The sequence below is a fragment of the Mixophyes fleayi genome, chromosome 3 (genome assembly GCF_038048845.1).
Source record: "Mixophyes fleayi isolate aMixFle1 chromosome 3, aMixFle1.hap1, whole genome shotgun sequence".
In the NCBI taxonomy this organism is placed as follows: Eukaryota; Metazoa; Chordata; class Amphibia; order Anura; family Limnodynastidae; genus Mixophyes; species Mixophyes fleayi.
The window spans coordinates 212,545,238-212,571,836 of NC_134404.1; the positions used below are offsets into that span (position 1 = coordinate 212,545,238).

General features: G+C 42.0%; 1 protein-coding gene across 2 annotated transcripts in view; it reads right to left on the reverse strand.

Annotated features, from left to right (window-relative positions):
• MED23 (mediator complex subunit 23) overlaps positions 1–26,346 on the reverse strand; it is a 122,553-nt gene extending 96,207 nt beyond the window's left edge. For both annotated transcript variants that reach the window (XM_075203083.1, XM_075203082.1), the window contains exons 1-6: positions 26,118–26,346; positions 15,076–15,107; positions 11,865–11,952; positions 10,967–11,091; positions 10,009–10,120; positions 1,254–1,352 (exon numbers count right to left, since the gene is read on the reverse strand). In XM_075203083.1, coding sequence (XP_075059184.1) covers positions 1,254–1,352; positions 10,009–10,120; positions 10,967–11,091; positions 11,865–11,952; positions 15,076–15,107; positions 26,118–26,156 — 495 coding nt within the window. In that variant the 5' untranslated portion in view covers positions 26,157–26,346. The remainder of the gene's footprint in view (positions 1–1,253; positions 1,353–10,008; positions 10,121–10,966; positions 11,092–11,864; positions 11,953–15,075; positions 15,108–26,117) is intronic.
• Positions 26,347–26,599: the final 253 nt, after the last annotated feature.

Below are 26,599 nucleotides of genomic sequence, written 5' to 3' on the forward strand. Positions count from 1 at the left end.
CCCCCCCCCCCCCCAAAAAAAAAAACATAAATCCCATCTATAGTACCATTTGAATAGTGTAATAAGTAAGGCATGCACAAATAGGAAATAGAGCCAACCAGCTATCATTTTAGGGTCAGGAAAGACTGAATTAAAATTGTTTATGCAACATAGGTGAATTGACATGCACACAAAATCAGACTCCATATAATCTCAAAAAAAGCAAGATTAGTTCTAGTTAAAGTCATTCCCAAATACCAATATAATTCCTACACAATAAAGCAAATTTACATGTTTTAATCACAAAGTTGTCTTATTACAATCTCACACTTCAATCTTTTGTAAAAAAAAAAAAAAAAAAAAGGGGGGTTTCTTTTCCCTTTATTTAGGACATTGTCCTAGTTTTAAATTTAGCCAGATCAGCTGCTAGACAGCTACTATAATGCTCCAGTTGTTACAGAATATGGAGAGAACCAAACACAGCTGTTGAAAATGAATCTGGCTGCGAATTTCTCATCATTATGATCATTTGTTTATATAGCGCCTGAGTCCCTGACGCAATCGAGCTTACAGTCTAAATTCCATAACGCACACACAGACAAATTAGGGTCAATTTGATAGGGACCCAATTAACCTACTAGTATGTTTTTGGAGTGTTTGAGGAAGCCAGAGCACCCGAAGTAAACCCAAGCAAACACAGGGAGAACGTACACACTCCACACAGATGACGCCATGGTCAGGAATTGAACTCATGACCCCAGTGCTGTTAGGCAGAAGTGCTAACCAGTTAGCTACCGTGCTGCACATTGGAGGAGAATGTGTAACTGTTGCACTATATTTATGATACCATTGTATTATATGTGTGGAACCTCAGTGTCTTCTGATGGTGATAGTACTTTGTGCATGCCCATTGTCTTAGATCTCATTTAAACATATAAATAAAATCAAATAAATCATTGTACACACAGTGAGTCAGTCATTCTCAACATTCATACATATCCATTTCACTAATGACATTATTTACACTACAATACATCCAAACTTAATCATGAATATATTAAAAATTACATTTATAGTAATTTTGTCACACACTAGGCACTGTGCAATGCTGGGTCACATTTGCTGGTATTAGAATATGGTCTCCAAGCAGACCCTTATGTTTTAAGTTTTCGAAAGAACAACACTATGGAAAATTATGGCAAGACTATAGTGATAGGTTATTCATAGCAAACAAAGTTGCAGGTGTTTCAGCATTTTTCAGAAATTATTGTTACCTCTCTTGCTGCTAGAAGCTGCTGTACAACAGCAGAGCTCACAGTGTTCGGAATAGTATGAATTTTCTCCACTATCACTTTTGAGAGATCTCTTACTCCCTGGACAAGAACGAAAAAGATTAAAAGAAGAACAATTTAATTAAAGCATAACTAAACTAAACAATGAAAATACTTACTTAAAGAAATCAATGCTCTAAGTAACAAATATATTGACAGTAAACCAATCTACCATCCTTGCTATTGCTGGCTACGAGATGTCCTCTCTTAAAGTTTAAAATAATTAAGCAATTGTAAACAAATATCATTTAAATAAATATAAAAAAACTTTCACAAAACAGGTAGTGTACAATGTTACTAAATAAAAAGCAATTCATATTTTAACCAGTCAGAAATGTGAAGTAGAAATTCTAGACAGAAAGAATGAAAAAAATACAATATTTATTGTGAAAAAACTGTTTCGTTATGATTAACTAACCATGGATATGTATCATTTTCTTTTTCATTTTGCGCCAACCTCTGCTTCACATCCCCGCTGTTGGAGTTCATACATTTGAGGAAGTGACATAATGGTGCATTCTCTGATAGTATATATAACAGTCACAGAACCTTGGCAGGGTTCCTCTCACATTACTGTGGATATGCTCTATAAAGACTGCAAACAGCATCCTGTGACGGATGTCAGTGTAAAAAGCGGCATTGTGCTTTTTACACTTAACTGAGTGAAAAAGGAAGCGCTGTGCATAGCAACCAAATTCTATAATGTTTCTAATTAAAATTACAAAGTTAAAGCAAATGTCTCATTGGTTGCTATTCGCAACACCACCTTAGTTACTAATGGAAACGTTTTCATAAATACTCTGCTCAACATCTACTGTACCATCACATCATAACGCAAAATTATTTGAATTCTAGTTTGTCAGAGGTGCAGGAAACCTCATACTTATGATTTTAATGTGACACAGTTTGCAACAGAGTCGAATTTTAGAAGAAAAGAAAAGAGGATTTTTATATTTATGATAAATCCGTTTCTCTGAGGTCCTCTCCGAATCCAACAGTCTTCTGAGGACGCTGTCCACTGATCTCTGAACAGTAGCAGACGTCCACCCACTCCCACAGCCTCGACGAAGAGAGGAAGACCATCAAACTGACTGTTATTCGGTGAGCTTGGGAAACGGACATTTTCGTGGTGGAGGAAGACCTACCTCCATACGCTTGTACTTTAGATGCCGAAGTTCTCGGTCTATGTGTCTGGCCTTGGCCAGTGGAGCCCCCACAAAAGAACTGTCTAAATGAACAAAGCCTCGGTGTCCTAGATTTGGGACATTTACTGGGAGGAAGTTACTTTTGCCTCCTGTGGACTTGCATATTATGCTGTCCAGTTCAGGGCCGAATAACACTCCCGCTGAATAAGGGAGTGATTCTAACAACTTTTTTGATTCCGAGTCTGCATCCCAGGACCAGAGCCATAAGGTTCTGCTGGCCGCTACTGCACTTGCAGAAACAGATGAAGAAATGGAGGCTGCATTCTGGGCAGTCTCGTATGAATATCCAAAAGCCTCTTTGAGATGCAGGGTAAGGGGGAGCAATTCCGAAATTTGCAGACCTGCTGCTAATTGGTCAGCCCATGTTTCCATAGCCCTGGCAAACCATGCAGATGAAAACATAGGTATGAATGAAGCGGTGTAGATAGACTTTAAAAATATCTCTATTTTGCGGTCAGTATTATACTGCAGGGTGGCTGTCTCTGGGATAGGGAGTGTGGTGTATTGTGCTAAGCGTGCGTCTGGCGAATCAACCCTTGGAACCTGTTCCCAACGGTTGAGATCCTCCTCCTATGATGGATATAAAGACAGATTCGCATAACAGTAAATTTCCTATGTGGTTGTTTACAGAATGCTTCCGCGTTTCCTTCAGTTCTACTGATTGAGGAAAGCGGATTGCACGTTTCCTAGCTTTTTTAAGGAGACTCTGATCTGATGTTCCAGTCTCTTTAAAATCCAGAATACCTAATGTTTGACAAACTGCTACCACCAGGTTGTCAATACCTTAATATCTGGAAGACTTTTCTGGGTCTATGAACTGTGTAAAGTCTTCTATCATTTTACCCTGCTCTTATGGCAATCACTTTGAATCAGAGAGAGTCAGAAGGGGGCTAACGGATCAGTGTTGCTTATTTTTGGGTAAGAGTCTTGGCGCATCCAAGAACCGGTTTAACCTATCAAGTCCTCTAACTAGGAAAGCAGAACAAGGCGGTTCTCCTGTAGGAGAGTCTTGTGAGGTGAGGACAGACGGAGCCCCAGCCAGTCCCAAGTCTGTGGACTCGGCGGTCCCCGTAGTCATGCCTGTAACGAGGGTGTCAATTGCTACTGAGGTAAGGGGGAGTACTGCTGCAACCGTTGGAATCTCTGTTGGTTTAGATAGTGCGAGAGTCGAATAATTGGATAAAAGAAAGTATATTAATATTGTTTTACCGTGCAATTGCAATCAGTACTCCATGTGTCATGGCGGAATTGCACGATAAATAATGCACGCATACACTTGCATTTACACTTTCACTTATATATATAGTTCATATTTATTAAGGTTTCAATCCATATTCATTTATTAGTAAAATGTATTAGATTGTTTATTTATGCATATAGAATACTGTAGTAAAGGTATTTATGGTTCAGATGTTTTAAAAGGTAAAGAGTTTGGTCTCATATTAAAGCTTATTTCACCAGAATTAACCCGTTGTGGATGGAATAGCGATCACAAGATACAAGCAATATGAGATTAATACTCAAAAGTACTTTTTGGGTCAGTATGAACTGGTCATTCAGAGTCAAAACATGTGAACAATGGGGTGGGGGAAGGTTCCTCTCACCCTTTGTAAGGATCAAATGAACTGACCTATAACTTGCAAGGAACTGAATATCATTAACCCTGGACCAATGAAGACCTCACTGAGTGTTATCTGTACAGTATATACAAGCATGCTGGCTTTTGTTGTACCACTCTTTGATCCTGGCATCGTGAGAGCATGGTTGCATTCATTGAACCTGGGTTAACCCTATAAGGAAGATGTAATGTATTCTGTGTTTTTATACTTTCCTGCTTTATTTTAAACATCTTTAATGTGTAACAATGGCTTGCTGTGAAATCCTGCTATATTTTGCAATTAAATACATTGTGCGTTGGAACCACAACAATCGCATTGGACAATGCTTTATTGGTAAGCGATAAAATTAATTTAACAATAGCAGTTTAACCAATGTCTCAACCCCCTGTGTCAGGCCATTTGCCCATGCTGGTTAATCTGAGCCTGCACGGTCAGTGTACCCCTGCTGCAGACAGCACAAAGCGCCACTGGGTCCTGTAGTCTCATTGGTAACTTATCTTTACACTTAGAGCAGGTATAATATTTTGCCTGAGGTGCCTTTCCCATATCAGACATTTTTTTTAAGGGAACAGTAGAACAGTAAAAGACTGAAATACAGGCAATCACTCACAAGGAAACAGAGAGAAACTACCTAGTCTATGATAGAGTCAAAAATTTGTATCCCCTGATAAGGCTATGTGTTATGCAATTAGTATTCTATATTTTATTAAAAATGTTATTGCAACAACAACTTTAATTTCAATATACCCCTATCTATGATATAGAAATATAAGAAAAGTGGAACTTAGCCTTCCAATCAGTCTAAGATGTCTTATGGAGCAGGAGAGGTCTGGCAGAAACTCAGTGTCTCAGAGAATGTCTGCTGCTCTTTTTCCCGGGCAGTGTTAGGCGCCCTTGGAATATACTACTTGCTTGAGACTGCAGGGGGTACTCTGTCCTTAGTATCCTCCGACTGCACAGTTTTCCTGTTCCTCTTCGACTTTTCTGCTGGTCACAAGGTGATCTACTATTATTATTATTATCCTTTATTTGTTGGGCGCCACAAGGTTTCCGCAGCGCCGTACACAGCACAAACAGTAGTACAAAACAGGGTGACAAAATACAGAACAATAAACACAAAGTACCAATGCTTCAGGCACTCGAGGAAGACATATGGAGTAAAGACAGGGCAGAAGAACCAGTATGGAGACAGGAGGGGAGGGGGGGGGGGGGTCTGCTCTTAAGAGCTTACATCCTAAGGGAGGGTGAAACAAAAACAGGCACGAAAGGGAGCCAGTGAAGCAGGGTGAGAGAAGAGAGAGGGGCCAGGGGAGAGAGGGAGAACGAAAAAAGAGTGGATGATGGGTTAGGTGGCTGGTTGGTAGGCTTTAAGGAACAGGTGGGTTTTAAGTGCCCGTTTGAAGGAGTACAGGTTGGGAGAGAGACGGATGGAGCGAGGGAGGTCATTCCAGTGTAGGAGGGCAGCTCGGGAGTAGTCCTGGATTCTAGAGTGGAGAAGAGGTGACGGTCATTGGCCGAGCGCAGGGAGCGGACCGGAGTGTAAGTGGTGAGGAGGTTAGAGATATAGGGGGCAGTAGACTGGGAGAGAGCTTTATAAGTGGTGGTGAGGAGTTTTGAAAAGGATCCTGTAGGGGAAGGGGAGCCAGTGTAGGGGGTGGTAGAGAGGGGAAGTAAAGGAGGAGCGGCGTGAGAGACAGCCGCATTGAGAACGGATCGGAGGGAGGCAAGATGGGAGAGGGGGAGACCAGTGAGGGGAAGTTGCAGTAATCGAGGCGGGAGATGATGAAAGAGTGGATGATTGTTTTGGTGGCATCTTGAGAGAGGAAGGGCCGGATGCGGGCGATGTTGCGCAGTTGGAAGAGACAGGCTTGGGCAAGGGATTGGATATGGGGGGCGAAGGAGAGAGAGGAGTCAAGAGTGACACCTAGGAATTGGAGTTGGGTGACAGAGGAGATGGTAGTGTTATTGACAACGATAGAGAGGTTGTGATGGGAGGGGAGTCTGGCAGGAGGGAAGACAATAAGTTCAGTTTTAGAGATATTGATGTTGAGAAAGCGCAAGGACATCCAGGAGGTGGCGGAGAGGCAGTCAGATACACGAGAGAGGAGAGTGGAAAAGAGGTCAGGAGAAGAGATGTAGAGTTGAATGTCGTCAGCATAAAGGTGATACTGAAGACCAAAAGGAGGTGATAAGAGCACCGAGGGAGGAAGTGTAGAGCAAAAAGAGAAGGGGGTCGAGAACAGAGCCCTGGGGAATGCCAACCGGGAGAGGGGAGGGGGTGGAAGAGGAGCCAGACATGGAGACAGAGAAGTTGCGGTTAGTGAGGTAAGAGCAGAACCAGGTATGGACTGAGCCAGAGAGGCCGAGAGAGAGAAGAGTTTGCGGAGAGGCCTTTGATACCGTAGATCACCCCCTCCTATATTATGCAGCAGTCGCTAATAGCAGATTACTGATGGCCGTTTTTTCTGGTGGAACAAGTGCCCCCCTCCTTTGTTAAGGAGGGGACTTGGTATATTCCAGTAGGCCGGCCCCTGGCATTCTGATTACCGGCGGTCTTTGCCGTTTCTGGCAGCGCCGGGATATATGTTTTGAACCAGCGTGGCAGCAGCTATAAGCCGCTTGTTAAGGCAGAGTAGTTTTTAAAATAAGAAAAAAATAGAAAATAAAACTTCCGATGTTAGCGAGAGCCGTGAATAAATGTGCTCTGTATAGTTAATAGAGCACACTGCTGCAAAAATGTAAGTAAAAATTTACTAGAAAAAGGAATAATTCTTTCCTGTCATTTAAAGTAAGCCCAATTCCCTTGGTCACTTAACCAAGACCGGAGAGGCTACAAGGGGTTGCAGAGGGGAGGGGATTGTCAGCTTTAATACATTAACAAAGTTAACCTGTTAAGTGCCAACTCCACCTCCACTCTCACAACCCATGTAGCAGTGTCCAACAGATAGACTGAAAGAGAAAATTAAAAAGTTTAAATTAATGAAGGGTTTTGTTCTAAATTGATTGTAGGTTGGAATTTTTAGTGATGTTTTTACAGTATGCGTTATAAATTTGCTTTTAGCTCAACCTCACATTTTATTGCCATTCTTAAAGTGTTAATGTACGGTTTAAGTTTGTGTTTTGGTCTACAAATGTTTGCTGTCATTCAAAGTCTGTGCCCAGTACTTCAGCGTCAAGATCCAGCTGCTGGGCTGCATTATTAAGTCTCCACAGTGACAAGGGGGTGTATTTACTAAACTGCGGGTTTGAAAAAGTTGAGCTGTTGCCTATAGCAACCAGATTCTAGCTGTCATTTTGTACAATGTACTAACAAAAAAAAAAAAAGATAACTAGAATCGGATTGTTGCTATAGGCAGCATCTCCACTTTTTCAAACCCGCAGTTTAGTAAATATAGCCCCAGGACTTGTTAAAAAAAAAACCTTCCTAAGCATGCCACATGTTTAGTGTATTACTTGCGTTCAGCAACACGGAGTTCAATTGAGAGATATCCACGCCGTAATGAGCTCCCAGCATAGCTGCAAACAGGCTTATAATAGCTAATCTAATAGCGGCGCAGCTGAAGGAGAAAGAGACAGCGTCTAGGAGGTGTGTCTGACATCAAGACACTGAATGAATTGTGTGTGTGTTATCTAACTATACAAGACTAATGCTACATTCTGAGGTATAGCACCTAAGTGTGCTAGTCCCAAGGGGTTACGCTTTATACTATCCTAGTGTGTTAGTAAGATATTAGTATAACAACAAGTGTCTAACGCTATCTAATAGTATGTAACACAGTGCACATCCAAGATGAACCACAGGATAATTAATATTAACTGCTAGATGATGCCTGTCATTTAACCATTTATACACCATCGGATAGAGGAGAGTGGTGGTGAACATACATGACAGTAGATGGTATTACTAGCCTATTGGGTTAATCTGTGGCACGCCACTAGGAGCTAATATAAGGCTCTGAGAGGAAGCCCACTGAGGAGTAGGACGATATTCATAGTGTCTTATTGTTCATATAAACGAATATACCCGAATCTAAGGTTTGATTCAACTATTAATAAGACATTTACACTTTTGTTTATTGTGAATAGTAGGTGTACATAGTGAACGTGATATATTTACCACATTCAAGCGCTATTATCTAATATTAGTAGAGCAAGTGAGACAGCATAGTAGTATTCTTACTACTTCTTAACAGTTTGCTTATTTTATGTATTCGGTTATTATGTTCACTCATCCATTCAGTGTTTTTAATATTTCGCTAATTGTATCAATTTAATAAAGATATTATTCTTAACAGAAAACTAATCTATATCGTGAAATAAAAGAGTGCCCTTTATACACATCTTTCACATTCCCTCCCCCCCATTTTCCCTTTTTCAGCAGAAGTCAGACAAGTAAAGCAGATGGAATAAAATGTATTAGAATTTCTTTGCTTTCTGCGTTCTCTCTCTAATAGGCTCATTACCACTATGTTCAATGCTGTAGTTTCCCCTTCGTCTCAAGAGAAGTAACTTAGGGAGAACAAACGGGCGATATCGGAGATCAAGGTTTCCACTGGGACCAGACCAAGATTAGAAGCAGCCTGGCTAAATCATTAATCAATATCTGTTCACATTAAAAAAATGCCTACAAACTGCATTACTGCTAGTATCTTGCACGCTCCAGGGTACACAAATCTATGGTTCACCGTTAGGATTCTGTCGGAGAAACCGTAGCCGAGCTGGTTTCTTTGTACACATTTGGTGAAGCTACTCTAAACATCTGGTAAGAGATTTAATTTTGAATTTGCTTCATGTCAAACACCCAGAATTGCCCATATTTACTTGCCACTAGTCTTATTACTTCCAAATTCTCCTGAGTCTACAGAGTTCTCTTCTTTTACTAGCAGAATATGGTCTGTGTAAAACATGGGAGTCTATGACAAGCATATTGCAAAATACTGAAAATAATTTACCATCACCTGGAGTATTTCAAAGAATCTACATCGCTCTAAATGTCTTGATGACCGAATTACTAGCCCATTTAATATAACTTTTCTCCATATTTACTCTCAGAGTTAAAAGATCCTTTTTTCATTATTAATAAATTCTGTTTTGACAAGTCCCTCTAGCTCAATCAACTTTTTCCTCTCACCTAATTTTAGATATTTATGTTATAAACTTCAGTGGACAGGTAGTAATTCTTCTTTAGATTGACTATAAGCTAAGAGTTCTAGAAAGAACATCTATCTGATACCAAATAGTTCATATTTTTAATATTCAATTACATAATAATCAATAATTTAATACACAACTTAATAAATGTAAATAATTTATGGATATATATTTATTGCATATTGTTCTAAGTTTTATGCTAAATACTTATCCGTTTTGTATTAGCAAAATTTTGTTTTGTGCTTATGTTCAGTTTTACTCTGTATCAACGTACTGCGGGGTTTGGGGGGGGGGGGGGAGGGTGTTCTAACTGGTGCTGAAAGCAGCAATTTATCTCAGAATCAGTAAGAAAAACACCTATGCTAAACTTTTTTTTCTTCTTAATATATATTCTTTGCCTGACGATAACAGCAATATTTATGTTACTTTCTACATTTTTTAATTCAGCATCTTTGTACTTTTGACAGTCTGGATTTTTAATGTCTATATTTCTAAGGACATATTTATCCACACATTTCTAAGGACATATTTATCCACACTAAAAAGGTCATATCATAATTAAATAAGACTGTTAAAATAAACTTCTGTTTGGACTGTGAATACACTTCTTGCAACAGTCCTAGTCTCAGAGATGTGGTATGCATTTGAAATAATGAGACTTGATGAGTGTACAGACAAATAAAAACCCAACAAGAATATAAAATGGAGCATGTACACACTTACCTTATAATCAACTCCACCAATGATTTTCAGGACAAGCTTAAATGTTAAGACCCAAAGTTGTGTTCTCTCCCATTCCAAAGCATCGGAGTTTAATAAGGCTTCACAAACCATTCTGTGAAAATAAACAAACAATTAGCTAAATACTGGAATAACACAAACTGCATGGTTATTTCAGTTAACAGAAAAAAATATATATGAAATGCCTGTAATGAATGTGGTTAGATTTTGATTTGACTTTCAATTTCCATTTGTATAGCTGTTTGATAGAATTATATCTTTTATTAGATTACATCTTTCTTTGATTTAGTTTTATATGTGTTAGAATAGATATTGGTGTGCCGCGGTACATTCATCAACTACAGTTTCCAATAACCACAATCCTACACAATGAAGAGGTTTTTTGGGTGTGGGGTAGGGGATCTGAAACAGTTAAATCAAGATACATACAACATAAATAAAGAACTTGATTTGATGTAAAATGTTCATACGTGTAATTTACATCAAGGAGAAGTGAATGGAAGGTTAAAGTGGATGAATCTACAACACATTGCTGGTTACAGTCTAGAGGAATACAACTAGAAATAACAAAAAAGTATTTTCTAAATACTTGCACAGTTTAATATAAATAGCTGCAAACAATGTAAAGCACTCAAAAGTAGCAAACAGACACTTGCCAACTAATGTCATTTTTATCCATATAGATCTACACCTCACATCAAGAGGACACTTGGAAATGGATATATAGTATAGAGGAATTTGTGTGCAAACCAACATTAAGCATCAATACCATCAGAAGGAATCAACAAGCTTATTACAAAGACTGTACATAATAGATTCATGTAAGGAACTCAAACTAACAATATGCGAGTACTTCTGCATACATGTATCTCTCAGATCAGTGAATAACATATTTGTTTAAAAACAGGATGTTTCACTATAGTTCCCCATAAGAACATACCTTGGAGGAAGAACAGATGTTTCTACAGCCATTGCCAGACAGTCATAGAGGAAAGAGATTCTTTTTGGACTGTGTTGTCCATGTATAAACCTCACAATCCACTGGACACATTGCTCATGGGAATCCTAAACGTATAATAAAATATTATACAAATAGAACAAGAGATACAAACAATCATTGTATGGTTTTAGCAAAAATGTAAGCACTTTGTATATTAACAAAAGTAACTTCTGACTTATTTTGAGAACCATGGGGCAGATACAATTAGCCGCTAGGTGCAGTCGGACATCGCCGCGCCATGACATTAAAATACAGTAAGTGAAACTTATTCATAACACTGCAATGTACTAAATTCTGTCAGTAAAATTCTGAATGCAGCACCAACACTGCAAGGATGTTTATACAGTATACGTCCAGTTACACTTGATGTCTAACATGACGCATATTTACAGCATTTGGTTGGGTACCATTTAAATAAACTTTATATTGCTTGTTTTTAATAACTATCTATGGATAAAACAAAAAAGGTCATCATCTCCAACATGCCATTTATATATCCTAACTTACTGTACACATGATTATTCTGAAAATTGTATTTAACAGAGTGTGGCATCACCCCGAGTATTTGAGAATAGCAGAAGTGTCACCTCGACAATGGTCATTACTTTATGTTCGCTGGTAACAAAGTTATCAATTGAAACATTTTCTATTTGGATGTTTTTGGTTTTTTTTAAAACCCCACTGAAAAATAAACAAAAAAAAAAACAAAAACACAACAGTGATTCTATAACGTCAATAGGTGCTATTTTCCTTGCTTCATTTACTCTTTTTCTAAATTGGGTTTTTTTTTGTGTCTTCTTTTTGAAAAACACTTATAATAATAATGTAATATTCATACCTGAGGAAGGTCACTCCAGTACTGTCTAAATGCACCAAGGCAGCTTATAAGCTTTGTCTTTTCATCTTCAGGTGTGTCCATAAACATGCTGCAAATATAAATATATATATATATATATATTTGAGGAAAAACTATACCCCACCTGCACACATTGGTCCTTGTTAAAATGATCCCTCCTGCAGTCCCAAAGCATATGCTACTGGCTGATCTTCTTGACCTACAATGAACCAAGATTGGTTCAGAGTGTTCAGGGCAGAAGAGTAAACGGAGTAATAAAACAGGCTCATAGCTGCTATGTGACCCAAAGTGAGTGATCATTTTAGCAGGAAAGAAAAAAAGCAAGAACATAAAAAAAATCCCTCACTGATAGCAGCTCTGAAAAGAGTGAGTTTTAAACAAGGCTGTCAAGTAAAGTAACATATGGCCAAGACTTCTATTTCCATCCTAAGATTGTCTCAGCTATGCATATTAGCCAGAATTTTGTACCATTGATTTGTGTTCCTGTCACAAAGGGCAAAATGTGTAAGTATATGCTCAGTGTGAAACTGAGGTCTGTCCTCAGAGTGATGGTTTCCATCAGACAGTAGTTCAGGGGAGTCCTCTGATGTGACATCTGCAGTGAAATGACACGCACTGGGGACTAAGAGAGAGGCGGCTGAAGCACAGAGGAGTGGAGCTGGGTTTTAAAGTCCCCCCCCCACCCCTCCACAGAAGAGGGTGCGATGGGATCTCCTGAGGCGTCAAGATCTGCCCGGGAAAAGTACACAGTACACTCCCCAGCCTCTGCTTCACTGCTGACAGAGACTCCTCTCCAGCTGCGGATTTGTACTAGTCTAGGAAGGCTAAATACTAATAAATAAAATATATATATTAGTTCTTGGTTTTGTGACCAAGAACAGGTTTGAGTAGAATCCCTGGTGTCTCTGTACATCCGTAACTGCACAAATGACCCCTGCGGAAAGAAGAGAAGAGACGCAATCCAACATCGCTTGTCTCTTTATGGGATCTAACGGTAAGGAGGTGGGAAAGAAATAACGCGGGGCCTGACCCACTAGACTGATCATGTAGCCCCTTGTCATAATTCCTTGAATCCATCAACCCTCCTTTTATAGAATGTCCTCTGGAGCCAAAAGAAGGGGCCCTTTGGGAAGCAATAGAGGATGAAGGGTCAGCGGTTCCTAAGTATGCCCCGTCATTGATCGGTTGTTGGAGTAACATTGAAACTGCAGCCCCACCTGTCGAGGTAGAAGGAGAACTCACAGACAGCGCTGTAGTCTCCGCCTGACGGATGAGAAGCTGCACCAGAGTGCCCATTGACTGTGCCAGCGATACAGCTCACACCGGTTCTTCCGTTAACAGCGAAATACTACCCTGGGCCTGTGCCCTCTGAGACCCTGCCTCACGATCTACCCAGAGCGTCCCGGGGTCTTGCTGTACATTTGGCAATTTTACCTTGGGCATTTTGAGCAAGCAAAGTGTTTTGTTTTTGGTGCTTTCCCTTTATCAGACATTATAAAAAGGAAAAAACAATCAAAGATATAGAATATGCAGAGACCGTTAGCAATTATACAACACAAGAAACAAAAGGTTACAAAAGATACTATCTAATCTCTGACTATCAGTCAAAAGATGTATCTTGCTATATGTTGTATGCTATTGTATTGTGCCCCAGTCAACTCTGTGATGCAGCGATTTCCTCTTGAATATACTGCTTTTCAACAAGGCAATATCATTATCATATATCAACACTGTATAACAGTATATATATATATATATATATATATATATATATATATATATATACACACACATACACACACACATATACTTAGCCTTCCTAGACTAGTACAAATCCGCAGCTGGAGAGGAGTCTCTGTCAGCAGTGAAGCAGAGGCTGGGGAGTGTAACTGTGTACTTTTCCTGGGCAGATCTTGACACCTTAGGAGATACCATTGCACCCTCTTCTGTGGAGGGGTGAGTGGGCTTTAAAACCAAGCTCCACTCCTCTGTGCTTCAACCGTCTCTCTCTTAGTCCCCAATGCGTGTCATTTCTATAATATAAGTGCACCATCGGGTCTTGCTGCCGTACATCAAATATTTGATGTAAAAAATGTACCCCCACCTCCCCACTTGGTAGTGGCCATAAGATGACGGCCGCCATCGCTTCAAAACGCGGCACTCTATATCCGAAGATAGCGACGGATCTCACCCTATTACACAGCCTGCTGCCTTTTTTTTTTTATTAGTGTGCTGATTCAAATTGCACACTAAGCAGGCTTTGATATACTCTATATTAAAACAAGAAAAAAAAAATATGAAGAAAGGAAAAGAAAAACATTACTAATCTAAATCAGAAGTTAAGAAGTAAGCCTAACTCACTGGGCACTTAATCTACACTGAGGAGCTAGAGTGGGGGTTGCAGAGGGGAGGGGTCTGTCAGCAGGTCACAAGTTAACCAGTTAAGCGCCAACTCCCTCACTCCCCAACTACAACCAATAGTAACAGTGTCCCCCAGAAGGATGAAAGAGAAATAATGATACATTTAGTGATTGATTTCCTTAAATTAGGTCAACCAAATCATCACCTTCAAGATATATTACACACAAGTTAACCCGTGCATGATACTCATGCATTCTAGTCAAATCAAGCTACTTAAGGTGTTAAAAGGGTTCTTGTCATGCATTTGGGGCTAGGCCAGGCCTCCTCAGGGGAAGAGCGTTACTTCCCGACGCAAGCGCCCTTTTTTAACGTGGTTTTGTCCACGTCACCACCTCATCATTTTTCTCCATCACCTCATCCTTCATCGCCACATCCTTCAACAGGCTACTTAAGGTGTTACAAACTCCCCACTGTCACCCCCGGCAACCACCAACCACTCCCAACTGTCACTTCTCCTTCAAGAAATATATAGGTCAGTGTATAACTCTGCCCAGCAGGTGGCGCTGCAGCTTGGTGTTTTTTTTTTTCACACACGCCACTAGGAATTTATATAGTAGATCACCAGATTATGGTTGTTGTGTATCCAGTGTTTATTTAGTATTGATTATGTGAACAGTTAAGCCATGGCTGTAATCAACATGGTCCACTATCCGCACTACAATACACAGTCTAACTCCCAGATGTTTCTGGCTGGCTTCTAGGTCTATAAAAACTTGGAGGCCTGAAGAGATGTGTAGAATTAAAAACAAAATTAAAGTAACAAGGTACTCACCCAGCAAAGGCTTCTTCTATGACCTCTGTCTTCTGCATAAGGAAAGAAAGAATATTGAACACTTAATTACTGAAAAGATTACAGATACCAATTGATACTTGTACAGCTATTTTAAAGTTTTTAGCTTACAAGGGTTTAGGCGATTGCAGCTGTAAAAAAATGAATCCAACATAAAAGAAAACCTTGCCACAAAAATATTCATCTAAGGCAGTGGTTCCCAAACTTTTGCAGTTTGCGGCACCCTTAGAGAGTCTCCATAATTTTTTCAAGGCAGCCTGCAAAATAATTACCGAGCAGTCCCAAGTAGCTGGGTCAAAAAACGTAATAAGTATTTAGGTCAGGACAGAAATACTTATTTAGTTGTATGCAAAAATACACATAAATCCATCTAAAAAATAATATTTTTATATATTTTTTTCAATTATATTTCTGTCAAATAATAATTTACAGCTAACACACTCTGGGCCCCCGCTGCATCCACACACTCTGGGCCCCCGCTGCATCCTCGCTTTGTCCTCTCTGCACCCTCTGCATCCCGCCATGGCCAGGAAGAGAGGAAAAAAAAAAATAATTACCAATCCGGCGGCACCCGGGACCCAGCATCTCTCCTGCTGCTTGTCACTGAATGTCGGGCGTGATGACGTCCAGTGAGAGGCGAGGAGAGTGGAGGATGCTGGGTCCCAGGCGCCGCCGGATTGGTAATTATTTTTTTTTCCTCTTCCGGTCCACAGCACCCCTGTGACAGCGCCGCAACACCCCTGGGAGCCACGGCGCACAGTTTGGGAACCTAGGATCTAAGGATTCCAATCGCTTTTCATTTTCCAGGAACTATGATACGTAAGATTCTAAAAAGGACTGCAATGGCAAGTTGCAGTTTTCCATCATCAATTATTTATAAAGCGCCAGTTCTCTTCTCAGCAACCAATAAAATGCAGATTGCATGATATTTGATTTCTATTTGAAACATTCTTATGATTTCAGTAATCATTGAAAAACTGAACATATGGGCAGATTTGACCACATAATTATAACCAGACCTGAAACATCTGGTGGTTGACCTAGTAAGCTGAACAAACGAATGTGACATATGGTGAAACAGAGACTCTTGTGGGTCAGTTTTTGGGACAATATAAGGGTTAAGAATAACAAGAATGTGTTTAAGAACAATACAATAATTCACATCAAACATTTTCAAGTCATTTGATCCACAAGTTACTTGGTGTTGCAAGTATGTTTTTTTTAATTGATTTTTAAATATTATAAATAGGAACAGTAGCTTATGTACATGGCAGAAACTTCCTACTGCCAAAAAGAACCTTTAATTTATGAAGTGCAATTCTCATACAATGTTTGTTTTGCATCTACATGCTGACCTTTATTAGTCTAGCATAGGGGTTACACACACACACACAAATATATATATATATATATATATATACACATACATACATATATATATATATACATACATACATACATACATACATATATATACACACACACACATACAAAGAACTATTTGGATGCTTGACCATTATACCAACAAGGACTGTAATGATATTTTATTCAAAAACATGGGGGTATATTTACTAAACTGCGTGTTTGGAAAAGTGAAGATGTTGCTTATAGCAACCAGATTCTAGTTTATTTAGTGTATTCTACAAAATGACAGCTAGAATCCGATTGGTTACTATAGGCAACATCTTCACTTTTTCAAACCAGCAGTTTAGTAAATCTAGCTGTGACTGGATCACTTATAACATAAATGCATTGAAAGGAAATAGCGCAGGGCGCTTATTTATATAATTGCAATTGTACTTTTGATATTGTAGGTATGTTGGTAAAAGAGATATCTTTATTTCTGAGACCAGGGGAAGAAATTCGTTTGTTTTAACCTTGCTAGAGGAAATGCATGATTTCTGAGGTATATATCTGATACAATAAGCCTTTGTGTAGGAAGTCGTCTGTGTATTGCGATGCGGGGAAATGACTTGTTTGGGGGGTTTCTTTGGGAATATGTATTCTGCAGCTGTCTGAAGAAAGGACCCATGTTCATCTCATGCTAATTAGACGTTCTGGTGTGTGAGGGTCCAGCACCTGAAGGCACAGGAAGGTTTAATTAATTAGACTTGTTGTTACGCTTCCTGTGTCCAAAATAAGATGCAGGAAATCACAGTAAGTTTAAGGATATCACAGAGAAGTGTAAATATTGCTAGCTTTGTATTGCATGTAAATCCATGTTTGGGTATCCATGACTTGTATTGAAAATTGTTCTTCTGGTTCCATTTTACCTGATCAATGGTACCTTCAATCAGTGTGACTGCAAATAAACATCACTTGCTTCAAACGCCTGCTTGAAAACATCTATGCTGAAAATCTTGTAACCTACAAATTAGACCCAAAATCGAATCCATTCCCGGCTGTTTCTGAGGTTTGGGCCCAGCATCCAGTACCACCGCTCTCCCCGCTACCCAGCAGCTCTGGCCAGTGTGATAGGCCAGGAGGGATCCATCCACAGCAACCTTGATCCATAGGAAGAGGTCAGGAGTACCAGCCCAGGTATACCAGTAACGGCGTACACTCGCAGCATCCGTTACCCAGAAGGAACCCGGTTCTGGATGCCGATAAGGACTCCAGTGGTGGCAGCATTTGTAAGCCCGTCCTACTGGTGCAAGAGGGCACATTTGGGATAACGATAGTGAATGGTGGCAAAGTAAGCCCAGCCAGTACCCAGCAACAACAGACAGGGTGGCATAGGTGGTCCATCCTGTCACACTAGGCTAGTCCATATACTTTAATATTGAGTTGGTCCCCCTTTTGCAGCGATAACAGTTTCCACTCTTCTTGGAAAACTTTCCACAAGAAGTTGGAGTGTTTCTGTGGGAATTTATGCCCATTTAATCTGTAGAGCATTTATGAGGTCAGGCACTGATGTTGGAAGAGAAGGCCTGGCTCACAATCTCCGTTCCAGTTCATCCCAAAGGTGTTCGATGGGGTTGAGGTCAGGGCTCTGTAAGGGCCAGTCAAATTCTTCCACACCGAATTCATCAAACCATGTCTCTGTAGTTCTTGCTTTGTGCACTGGGTCACAGCCATGTTGGAATAGAAAAGGGCTTTCGCCAAACTGTTGCCACAAAGTTGGAAGCATAGCATTGTCCAAAAAGAATGGATATGCTGAAACATTAAGATTGCCCTTTACAGGAGATAAAGGGCCTAGCCAAAACCCTGAATAACAGCCCCATACCATTATGCCTCCTCCACCAAACTTCACAGTTGGCATAATGCAGTCAGGCAGGTAACGTTCTCCCGACATTCGCCAAACCTAGACTCGCCCATCAGACTGCCAAAACAGAGAAGCGTGATTTGTCATTGCTTCACAGTCAAGTGTCGGTGTGCTTTATACCACTCCATCTGATGCTTGCCATTGGTTTTGGTGATGTGAGGCTTGCATGCAGCTGTTCAGCCATGGAAACCCATTTCATTAAGCTCCCTCCGCAAAGTTTTTGTGCTTACATTAATGCCAGTAGAAGTTCAGACCCCTTAAGCTATGGCATCAGCAGAGAGTTGGTGACTTTTACGCACCATGCACCTTAGATGTAGATGACCCCGCTCTGTGATTTTACATGGTTTTCCGCTTCATGGCCGAGTTGCTGTTGTTCCTAAACGCCACTTTCTAATAATATCACTTATAGTTGACCATGGAATATCCAGCAGGGATGAAAATTCACAAACCGTCTTATTGCAAAGGTAGCACAGTGCCACGCTTGAAGTCACTGACCCATTTTGTATCAAATATTTGCAAATGGAGACTGCATGGCTAGGTGCTTCATTTATACACCTCTGGCAATGGGTCCGATTGAAACACCTCAATTCAATAATTAACAGGTGTGGCAAAATACTTTTGTCCATATAATGTATGTATGTATGTATGTATGTACAATATATATTTTAATTATGTCTTATTTTATGATGCCAATAGCATAATATTAATAGTAATGGGATAAGCAAATAAATGTTCATGCTATGCCATACGGTGGCAATCATCACCACCATTTATATAGTGCCACCAATTCTGCAGCGCTGTACAGAGAATAATAAAAAAAACAAGGAGAGTGCAGCTTAAAACCAACAAATTAATAACAGTTTAAGATTAATATTAAACTGTTATTTGTTAGTTTTAAACTGCGCTCTCTTCTTGTTTTTTTATTATTTCTATTGCCCCATTCAGGTTCCAGAGCCTGTTATGAGAGCTGCAACCTAACCAATAATACATTTTGTTTTTAGGTTTATGAGTGTCTATTTGTTGTATGTGTTTTCTGTAGAGAGAATATTTGTCATTCACATCAGTCCCTGTCCTATTGGAGCTTACAGTCTAAATTCTCTAACACACAGAGTAGGGTCAATTTGTTAGCAGCCAATTAACCTATCAGTATGTTTTCAGAGTGTGGGAGGAAACCCACGCAAACACGGGGAGAACATATACACAGTATAGTCACATAGTTGTGCCTCCAAAGCACAGTATAGCCATATAGTTGTGCCCCCAATTCATAATGTGCCTCATACTTACCTTCGGAGTCAGCACACACATCTTCTGTTTCTCAGCAAAACCTGGGAGCTGCTTCTCCAAAGCAGCTGGTGATGAATGAAACTGAGCTACTGCGCAACCGCAGGCGCTCCATTTCAGCAATCTTCGGCTGCTTTAGAGAAGCAGCTGTGGAGCTTGGTGTGCCAGAGAAAAGTTGCCACACGTGCCGGGGGTTGCCGAACCCTGGTCTAACGGCTCAGGGTAGATTGTTATGCCTTAAAATATTGATATTTTGCTCCATAAGTGTAGACTGGAACTCCTTTCTATTTATACTAAGAGTAATGAATAAATATTAAATCAATAGAAAAGCTTTTCAAAAAGGTTTTAAAATAACCAAAAACCAGACAAAAAAACTGCAGGACGTTGTCGTTTTTTCTTTATTCCCCGAAAACAAGCATTTGGAAACACCGTAGAGGACCTGTGTTTGCCCCTACAAATTAGTGGTTAAAAGCGCTTTCTGCAAATATTATTTGCATTTATTTAAACTGTGCCAGCATATGCCACAGTACATTACAATTAGGAATATGCACATTGGATGGATGGCTTCTTCTAAAATACAATGTAAATGTATTTATAATCAAATTAAAAGATAAATAAATCTAAAATACACAGATCATATAAGGATATTATTAGCATATATCACGTCAATAGTGAATATTAAAGACATCACATTCCACGTTAATAATACTATGCTTGTCTAGTAACAAACGACCAATCATAAGAAAACAAGTTGTAAGACTCTATAATAAATGGGCAAATAATTTAAGGTAGATATAAACTGAGTGTGTGGCCAGTACACTCTGTATACTAATTTTAGAGTTCTTTAAAAGTCTTATAGTTTACCAAAATTATCAGCGATAATCTTACTTAGGTCAATGAAAAAGAACTAGCCTAGGTACGAAGATAATCCAAAATAGTAGGGAATACAGAGAATGACCATAAGAATAAACAGTATAGACCAGTGGTTCCCAAACTTTTGCAGTTCGCGGCACCCTTAGAGTCTCCAAATTTTTTCAAGGCACCCCTCCAAAATAATTACTGAACAGTCCTGTTTTAGAGGTAGTTGGGTCAAAAAGTTGTAATAAGTATTTAGGTCACGACAGAAATACTTATTTAGTTGTATGCAAAAATGCCCCTCTGCATCCAGGCACACTGCCACCTCTGCAACCAGGCACACTGCCCTCTCACACGTTGCCCCCTCCTCTGCCCTCTGTCACGCTGGCCCCCCTCCTCTGCCATCTCTCACGCTGTCCCCCTCCTCTGCCCTCTCTCCCCCTCCTCTGCCATCTGCCCTCCTCCTCTGCCCCCCTCCTCTGCCCTCCTGGTGTGCCCTCTGTCCCCCTCCTCTGCTCTCTGTCCTCCTGGTCTGCCATCTGTCCTCCTCCTCTGCTCTCTGTCCTCCTCCTTTGCCATCTGTCCTCTTCCTTTGCCATCTGTCCTCCTCCTCTGCCCTCGGTCTGCTCTCTGTCCCCCTCCTCCTCTGCCATCTGTCCTCCTGGTCTGCCCTCTGTCCCCCTCCTCCTGTGCCATCTGTCCTTCTGCTCCTCTGCCCTCGGTCTGCTCTCTGTCCCCCTCCTCCTCTGCCCTCCTCCTTTGCCATCTGTCCTCCTCCTCCTCTGCCCTCAGTCTGCTCTCTGTCCCCCTCCTCCTCCTCCTTTGCCATCTGTCCTCCTCCTCTGCCCTCGGTCTGCTCTCTGTCCCCCTCCTCCTCTGCCATCTGTCCTCCTCCTCCTCTGCCCCCGGTCTGCAACCAGGCAAACTATCCCCCTCTGCAACCAGGCACACTGCCCCCTCTCACGTTGCCCCCTCTGTCACGCTGGCCCCCTCCTCTGCCCTCTGTCAAGCTGGCCCCCTCCTCTGCCATCTCTCATGCTGTCCCCCTCCTCTGCCCTCTGTCCCCCCTTCTCTGCTCTCTGTCCTCCCCCTCTGCCCCCCTCCCCCTCTGCCATCTGTCCTCCTCCTCCTCTGCCCTCGGTCTGCTCTCTGACATCCCTCCTCCTCTGCCATCTGTCCTCCTGGTCTGCCCCCCTCCTCCTTTGCCATCTGTCCTTCTCCTCCTCTGCCCTCGGTCTGCTCTCTGTCCCCCTCCTCCTCTGCCCTCTGTCCTCCTCCTTTGCCCTCTGTCCCCCTCCTCCTCTGCCCTCCTCCTTTGCCATCTGTCCTTCTCCTCCTCTGCCCTCGGTCTGCCCTCTGTCCACCTCCTCCTGTGCCATCTGTCCTTCTGCTCCTCTGCCCTCGGTCTGCTCTCTGTCCCCCTCCTCCTCTGCCCTCCTCCTTTGCCATCTGTCCTCCTCCTCCTCTGCCCTCAGTCTGCTCTCTGTCCCCCTCCTCCTCTGCCATCTGTCCTCCGCCTCCTCTGCCCCCGGTCTGCAACCAGGCAAACTGCCCCCTCTGCAACCAGGCACACTGGCCTCTCTCACGTTGCCCCCTCTGTCACGCTGGCCCCCTCCTATGCCCTCTGTCAAGCTGGCCCCCTCCTCTGCCATCTGTCCTCCACCTCTGCCCTCTGTCCCCCCTCCTCTGCCCTCCTCCTCTGCTCTCTGTCCTCCCCCTCTGCCCTCCTCTGCCCCCCTCTGCCCTCTGTCCTCCTCCTTTGCCATCTGTCCTCCTCCTCCTCTGCCCTCGGTCTGCTCTCTGACCCCCTCCTCCTCTGCCATCTGTCCTCCTGGTCTGCCCTCTGTCCCACTCCTCCTCTGCCATCTGTCCTCCTGGTCTGCCCTCTGTCCCCCTCCTCCTCTGCCCTCCTCCTTTGCCATCTGTCCTTCTCCTCCTCTGCCCTCGGTCTGCTCTCTGTCCCGCTCCTCCTCTGCCCTCTGTCCTCCTCCTTTGCCATCTGTCCTCCTCCTCCTCTGCCCTCGGTCTGCTCTCTGTCCCCCACCTCCTCTGCCATCTGTCCTCCTGGTCTGCTCTCTGTCCCCCTCCTCCTCTGCCCTCCTCCGTGGCCATCTGTCCTCCTGGTCTGCCCTCTGTCCCCCTCCTCCTATGCCCTCTGTCCTCCTCCTCCTCTGCCCTCGGTCTGCTCTCTGTCCCCCTCCTCCTCTGCCCTCCTCCTTTGCCCTCTGTACTCGATCTGCTCTCTGTCCCCGTCCTCCTCTACCCTCCTCCTTTGCCCTCGGTCTGCTCTCTGTCCCCCTCCTCCTCTGCCATCTGTCCTCCTGGTCTGCCTCTGTCCCCCTCCTCCTCTACCCTCTGTCCTCCTCCTTTGCCATCTGTCCTCCTCCTCCTCTGCCTGCTCTCTGTCCCCCTCCTCCTCTGCCCTCCTCCTTTGCCATCTGTCCTCCTCCTCCTCTGCCCTCGGTCTGCTCTCTGTCCCCCTCCTCCTCTGCCCTCTGTCCTCCTCCTTTGCCTTCTGTCCTCCTCCTGCTCTGCCCTCGGTCTGCTTTCTGTCCCCCTCCTCCTCTGCCCTCTGTCCTCCTCCTTTGCCATCTGTCCTGCTGCTCCTCTGCCCTCTGTCCTCCTCCTCTACCCTCTGTCCTCGGTCTGCTCTCTGTCCCCCTCCTCCTCTGCCCTCTGTCCTCCTCCTCCTTTGCCATCTGTCCTCCTCCTCCTCTGTCCTCGGTCTGCTCCCTGTCCCCCTCTGCCATCTGTCCTCCTGGTCTGCCCTCTGTCCTCCTCCTTTGCCATCTGTCCTCCTCCTTTGCCATCTGTCCCCCTTCCTCCCTCTGCCCCACGCCAGGCAAAAAAAAAAGAAAGAAAACAGTAACTTACCAATCCGCGCGGCGTCGGGACCCAGCAGCTGCGGGAGAGAGGAGGCTGCTGGGTCCCGGTGCCGCGCGGATTGGTAAGTTTCTGTTTTCTTTCTTTTTTGCCTGGCCCGCGGCACCCCTGGGAGCCGCCGGTATAGACCATACTCTACAATGTTAAGATATATTACTTGCAAGGTACTACTATAGTCTGCACTAGAAGATCAATCAATAAATAACAAAAAACTACATTTGTGGGAAATCCCATTATACACATGCATTCCGATACCCAAAACAGATAAGAAATGTAACTACTGGATTGTCAAAAACAATTTCCCAGAATAGGATACAGGAAAAAGAAATAAGAGGGAACAGGAAAAATTTATTAACCCAAGCAAGAATGTATGGGTAAGTAGAAAGCACAGGGGGTTTTATCTATAATTGAACTCGAGATTCATTTAACCCCTCTAGTGCTAAAGTATGTAGCTTGAATATCCAGAACAACTCCCTTTCATAGAGAGTTCTAAATCTGTCACCTCCCCTGGTTGTAGGTCTAGTTGACTCTACAATAATCACACTCAAGCCTGATGGATCAGCCTGGTGTGTGTTTTTAAAATGTCTAGACACTATGATTTTTCACCTTGTTAGCAATATTTCTTTTATGTTCCATAAATCTTTTTCGTACATTTCTAGTTGTTCTTCCCACTTACTGCAGGCCACATGGGCACTGCAGCACGTAGATGGCGAAAGAGGTGCTACAATATGAAATCCAGGGATAGTGAAAATTTCTTGTGTGGACTGGGATATCACTACTTTATCCTTATTCTTCATATGATGACAAGCCATACATCTCAATTTTACACATTTGTAGTTACCTCTTATATTATTGAGAAAACCGATATTTTGACTAGTTCCTTCTTTATTCTCCTTTTTCGGTTTAAAGACCTGCTAATATATTTTTTTTTAATTTTTATTTGTGTAAAAAAAATAATCATGGGATGTTCTGAGATTGCTGTATTTAAGATATAGTATTCATCATCACCATTTATATATATAGCGCCACTAATTCCACAGCGCTGTACAGAGAACTCACTCACATCAGTCCCTGCCCCATTGGGGCTTACAGTCTAAATTCCCCAACACACACATACAGACAGATACAGGCATGCAGACACAGACAGACAGACTACGGTCAATTTGTTAGCAGCCAATTAACCTACCAGTATGTTTTTGGCGTGTGGGAGGAAACCGGAGCACCCGGAGGAAACCCACACAAACACAGGAAGAACATACAAACTCCCCACAAATAAGGCTATGGTCGGGAATTGAACTCATGACCCCAGTGCTGTAAGAGAGAAGTGCTAACCACTACGCCACCGTGTATTTGTTTTAAAATGTGTTTTTCTTAATAATATGTCTTCACCCCCATTGATTTTGACTTATATTTTAAAAGAAATATCGGGTTATTAAACCTCTCCATGTATAGTATTATTAAGGTGGAATGTGATGTCACTATTGACACAATATATTCTAATATCCTTATATGATCTGTGTATTTTTATATCGATTATAAATAAATTTACATTGTATTTTAGAAGAAGCTATCCATCTCTCTTCTTTTATTTATGAAATGTTTGGTCTTCTTGGCGTACCTAATCTTTCGATATTGTTCCATTTTAATAAAGGGTAACACCCTTGGTTGGGATTGCGACAAGAGTCTACTCCTTTTTGGGTTTAGAGCACTCAGGATTTTTATTAGCTTGTTAATCATACTTGCCAACATTTTTTTTTCTTTTTCCGGGAGATGCCGGCTGGGACGTGGGCGTGCAGGGGGCGGGGCTGCGAAATCGCGTCATTTGGGGCTAAACGCCGCGATTCCGGGTGAATCGCGGCGTTTAAACTAAATTTTTCCCCCTTCCTATCAGGGAGATTGCCACACTCGTGCGGGAGTCTCCCGGACAATCCGGGAGAGTTGGCAAGTATGTTGTTAATACAGTAAGACTGAGTATTTAATAGATTAACAGACAAGCTTACAATCTATAGAACAATAGGAGTTTGGTACACAAGGTTAAGTGCCACATATTCGTTACTGATCCAACCAAACTGTGAGAAAAGTGGTTTGTGAGGCTATGTGATCAAGTCAGACACCAATGTAGGTTTAGGAGGTTAGAGTGCTGTGTGAGTATATAAGAAAATACATGCAAGTTTTGTGCAGATTTGCAGAAATAGGGCAGGATAGTGTACATAGGCTAAGAGTGTGGCTCGAGAATTTGATAAATGTCTGAAGTGATAAGTTTTCAAAGAACACATGAAAGTTTGGATGCTAGAGGAAGGTCTTGTGTGAGAGGGATGGCAGAAAAAATCCTGTAACTGAGAATGGGAGCATATAATAAGGGTGTATGAGAGACACAGATCTTGCACAGAGCGTATGACCCAAGGGTATATATATCATAGAAAAAGTGAAAAGTTGTATGTTGGTACAGCTTTCTTTATGGCCTTGTATGTTAGAAATATTTTTATATTGGATTCAGTAAAATACAGAAACCAATGTAGGGAACTGACAGAGCATAGTAGGGTAACAAAAGAACGTTTAACAAGGACAATTAGTATAGTAGTTACATTCAAAATAGATTGTAGGATGGAAAGTCTGGTTAAGGAAAGAATAGTAAGGGGAATAGAGGGCCATACAGTTTTACTAAATAAGAGCTACACAGATAAATGTCAGATATATTAATAACAAGCATTGCTGGTACATCCCAACACTAGGAACTTACCACAACCTCCTCGAAGATGCTCTGTAGCTGAGACTCCATGAGCACAGTGATGTGATACGACACTGTTAGTAAATAAAGACACCGCGCCAGCGATGCTTGCACTAAATATTAAACGACATGTTGTACTCGCTATAAGCAAACTTAAACTTCATTAAACTATAAACACTGTTATGAGTGGGTACACACTGGGTGATGGCTAGATCCCCTTAATCGGAAGGACCTGCTGACGGCACCAGGTCATGTGACTGCAGCGGTCACATGATACACAGAGGAGGCGGCTTCTGTGAATGTAGCTGCCGAAAGTAATGGAGATTCAGGTAGAGCAGTGCTCTAGCAACAAACACTGCATCTGTGCACCATCCCTATTGAATTCAGAAGGAAAAATTGTTTTCCATGTCAGAGTTATTCACGCTTTTGCTTTTCAGGCATCACTTAATCCCAGAGAAGAGTCTTAAAAACAGGACACATTGAAGTGCATTAGC